General features: G+C 38.0%; 1 protein-coding gene across 1 annotated transcript in view; it reads right to left on the reverse strand.

The window, feature by feature from the left end:
• The window catches only part of LOC105002500 (multidrug resistance protein 3-like), a 72,020-nt gene that overhangs the window by 18,782 nt on the left and 49,965 nt on the right, over positions 1-3,273 (reverse strand). The window contains exon 4 of the mRNA XM_010859134.1: positions 535-648. Coding sequence (XP_010857436.1) covers positions 535-648 — 114 coding nt within the window. The remainder of the gene's footprint in view (positions 1-534; positions 649-3,273) is intronic.

The raw sequence follows: 3,273 nt of genomic DNA on the forward strand, positions 1-3,273 counted from the left end.
ACTCCAGTGTTCTTGCCTGGAGAATCCCAGGGATGGCAGAGCCTGGTGGGCTGCCATCTATGGGGTCATGCAGAGTTGGACATGACTGAAGCTACTTAGCAGCAGCAGCAACTTAAGGCAGGCACAGTAATAAGCACTCCTAACCTCATTTATTCCTCACTTGAAATCCCATTTCTATTCTTTATTATTATTTTGGTTTTGATTCTTTAATTTGGAACCAGTATGAATGTTACAAATAGTCAAGTCTAGGCTTAACCAAAAAAAGTTTCCTCATCATTTAGAGCTGGTTTTGATTACTGATCTTGGGATCCTGTGAGTTCTCAGACTCAGAATATAATGCAAATTATTAACCTTGAAAAAGAGGTATTTTTTTTCAAACTTTCACAAATATTCAAAAGAGGCATTTGGTTTTATTCATTAATAAGCAGAAATTTTTCATGTCACTTAATTTTTACAGGACATTTAACATAAAGCCAGATCTAATTATCCAGGCCTTAAAAAAATTTTCAGCATTAAAAATAATAAATGACTCACGCTATCAATAATAGCAAAGACTGCATTTGCTGCTCCTCTCGAATTGGCAAAAGCATCAATACAGGGAGCAGCCTGTCCAATGCTGAAGGCGCCGATCAGGATTGAGAAAAAGACCTGAGCAAGAGAACACAAGGGAAAGTCACATGTCCCATTCCAGTGTCCACTGTCATCTCAAACACATGTGTTTGGAACATAGGCCACCAAAGCGTCAAGATTAGGTCTATCCCCTGAAAATTTTTTTCAGCACAAGAGCAAAATTTACAAGGTAACTACAGAATTTTGTTGCATAAATGGGTTTCTTTAACCTCAAAAATATTTTTTCATCTATTTTGTCAAACTATTGGTTGTTGTTCTCCTGGGCTTAGACAAAATGACAATGATTTTTCAAAGATGTTGCCTTGATTCTGAAGCCATTGCCACCAGAGGAAAATATTTTCCGTCAGTATTATTCAGTACTAAATTACTTTCTCTAACTATGCATGGAATTACATAGAATGTTCAAGATGCAACAAAGTAGATTTTGGCCCCATATAACTTTCCTTAAAAAGTGCCATGTTATATCTATACACACATTTTGATAAGATTTTTAACATTAAAAAGTAATAGTTCATGCATTATAAATCACATCTGTGTGCATTAATTAATAATTCCTCTACATAATTAGTCTGTACTATAGCACACAAACTTAACACATTTCCCTTCATCTTTTTTTCACTAGGAAAACAAATTGATACAGAAAAGTCAAGACTGTAGTTTCAGGAATCCAGGTTATTAGCATACATTAACTGAGAAAAACCTAAATGAAGAGAAATGACTCCTTTCTCTCTGGGCATGGTGAAACATCTACTTATAGTTTGGCTTTTTTCAGAAGATGACAAATAACAATAATGCTTAACATACCAGAACTCAAATATCTATCTACTATCTGCAATACAGAGAAGGACCAGCAAGAGCAAAAAAAAGTCCCTACCAGAAGCAATGCTAGAAAGTTAACACACTCGAGTTCTTGGTCTTTATGAAGAGGCCATCACTGGGCTCCCTGCATCATGGGAGTCACTCTGCTCCCCTATTTGGGAGAAGTCACTGTCTACACCCAACAAATGGGGAGCCCAGGCCAGAGAGGATGAATGCCAGAGTCATTCTCAATCTCCCTGCTTTGTAAAATTTAGCAAATGAGGAAGTAAAGAGAGGCGGAGTGCTTCTAAGCTGACAAGGAGAGGGGACCAACATGAGAAAAAACAGACTCTGCAGTGATGAAACCTCATCCAGCCAAACAGCCCTCAACACTTCAATGGGGGTCTGAAGGTACCACTCTAGAGAACATTCTGAAATGATAAATTTCCATAATGCCCCTAAGTCATCATCAAGGGGTCAAACTGTTCCATGTCCTCTGTTTAGAAAGACAGGGAAGTGCAGGTTTTAAAACATGGCTAGTTGAATGGTTACGTGTTGTCCTGACCACCACTGACATGGAAAGAAGGTCACAATATGTTGCTAGTTTATAAAAAAAATTTACAAAAAGATATGCCTAATGCAATTTAGGTTTCAAGAGAAAAAAACCCATATACAGAAAATAATCTGTAAGATATACACCAAAAGTTATCATTAAGTGTATATGTATTTTAAAATCATAAGTAATTCTAAGTAATTTCTAATTTTTAAAAGTATTCTAATCTTTTGTATAACTAGTATGTATAATTTTCTAATCAATAAATGAACTTATTTTCATTTTATAAAGGAAAAAAAACTAAAATCACTTTTCACCTTGTATTTCGATAGCCAATATGATACAAATTTAATGTTCTCTCATACTATGAGAGACATACTATGCCAATTGATATTTGTTCTTTCATAAATTCTTTCCATCTTTCTTTATATGCTCCATATGTTTCTAAATTGGTCTAACCATTTGTGATGCTCTGTGTATTCTAGAAGCCCAGCTCTGCCCACAGGACTGAGCAAAGATATGCCACAGTAAAAAGGTTACAACCATGGTTCATTCTTCAAAAAGGAGGAAAATGAAAGAAGAGGTAGATAGATAAATAATATTTTTAGATTTGTCACAAATATTAGGAAAACAACTTATTGTAATTGCATTTCCAATAGTGTATTCTTTGGCTATATCTAGAGGGGATCCATACCAGAAGGCCAGTGCGTACAATGCATATATTAGCAGGAAGGCAATGCCCATAGAAATGTTTGCTGAAATAGCTTTTTTAATTTCAATCTTTTTGGCATTTTCTAGATGTTTCTGACACCTACCAGAAAATGAAGAGGGAAATATAAAAAGAATCCATAATCTTAGCTATATTCCCCTCCTGGACAGCCAGAGGTTTAAGGGACAAAACCCATCAAACAAGTAACCTGTGGAGATACCCAGCTTCCCAGGAATTGAACCAATGCAGGGTCAGCTTGGACCAGAACCCATCTGAGCCTTTTCTCTACTGGCCTGGACCCATGTCCCTTGGTCCCCACCAGTCCCACCAGTGTTCCCATAGCTGATTCAGGACTGAACTCCCAACCCTGGGAGAACCTCACCATCAACCTTCATGGCCAGCATGACTTAGCAGAGCTGCGTCCCTGGGGAGACAGCTGGCATCCCACGCCCAGCGCTGAATCCCAGGTGGCCCGGCTGCAAGGTGCGGGCAGGGAGGTTTACATCAGCCCCAATGTGACACGGATTCCGGGGAAAAGGATGGACATGCTGTAATTACCTTCGCTTAGATGGCTTGCCTTTCG

Source organism: Bison bison, unplaced genomic scaffold (genome assembly GCF_000754665.1).
Source record: "Bison bison bison isolate TAMUID 2011002044 unplaced genomic scaffold, Bison_UMD1.0 scf7180017864454, whole genome shotgun sequence".
Classification (NCBI taxonomy): Eukaryota; Metazoa; Chordata; class Mammalia; order Artiodactyla; family Bovidae; genus Bison; species Bison bison.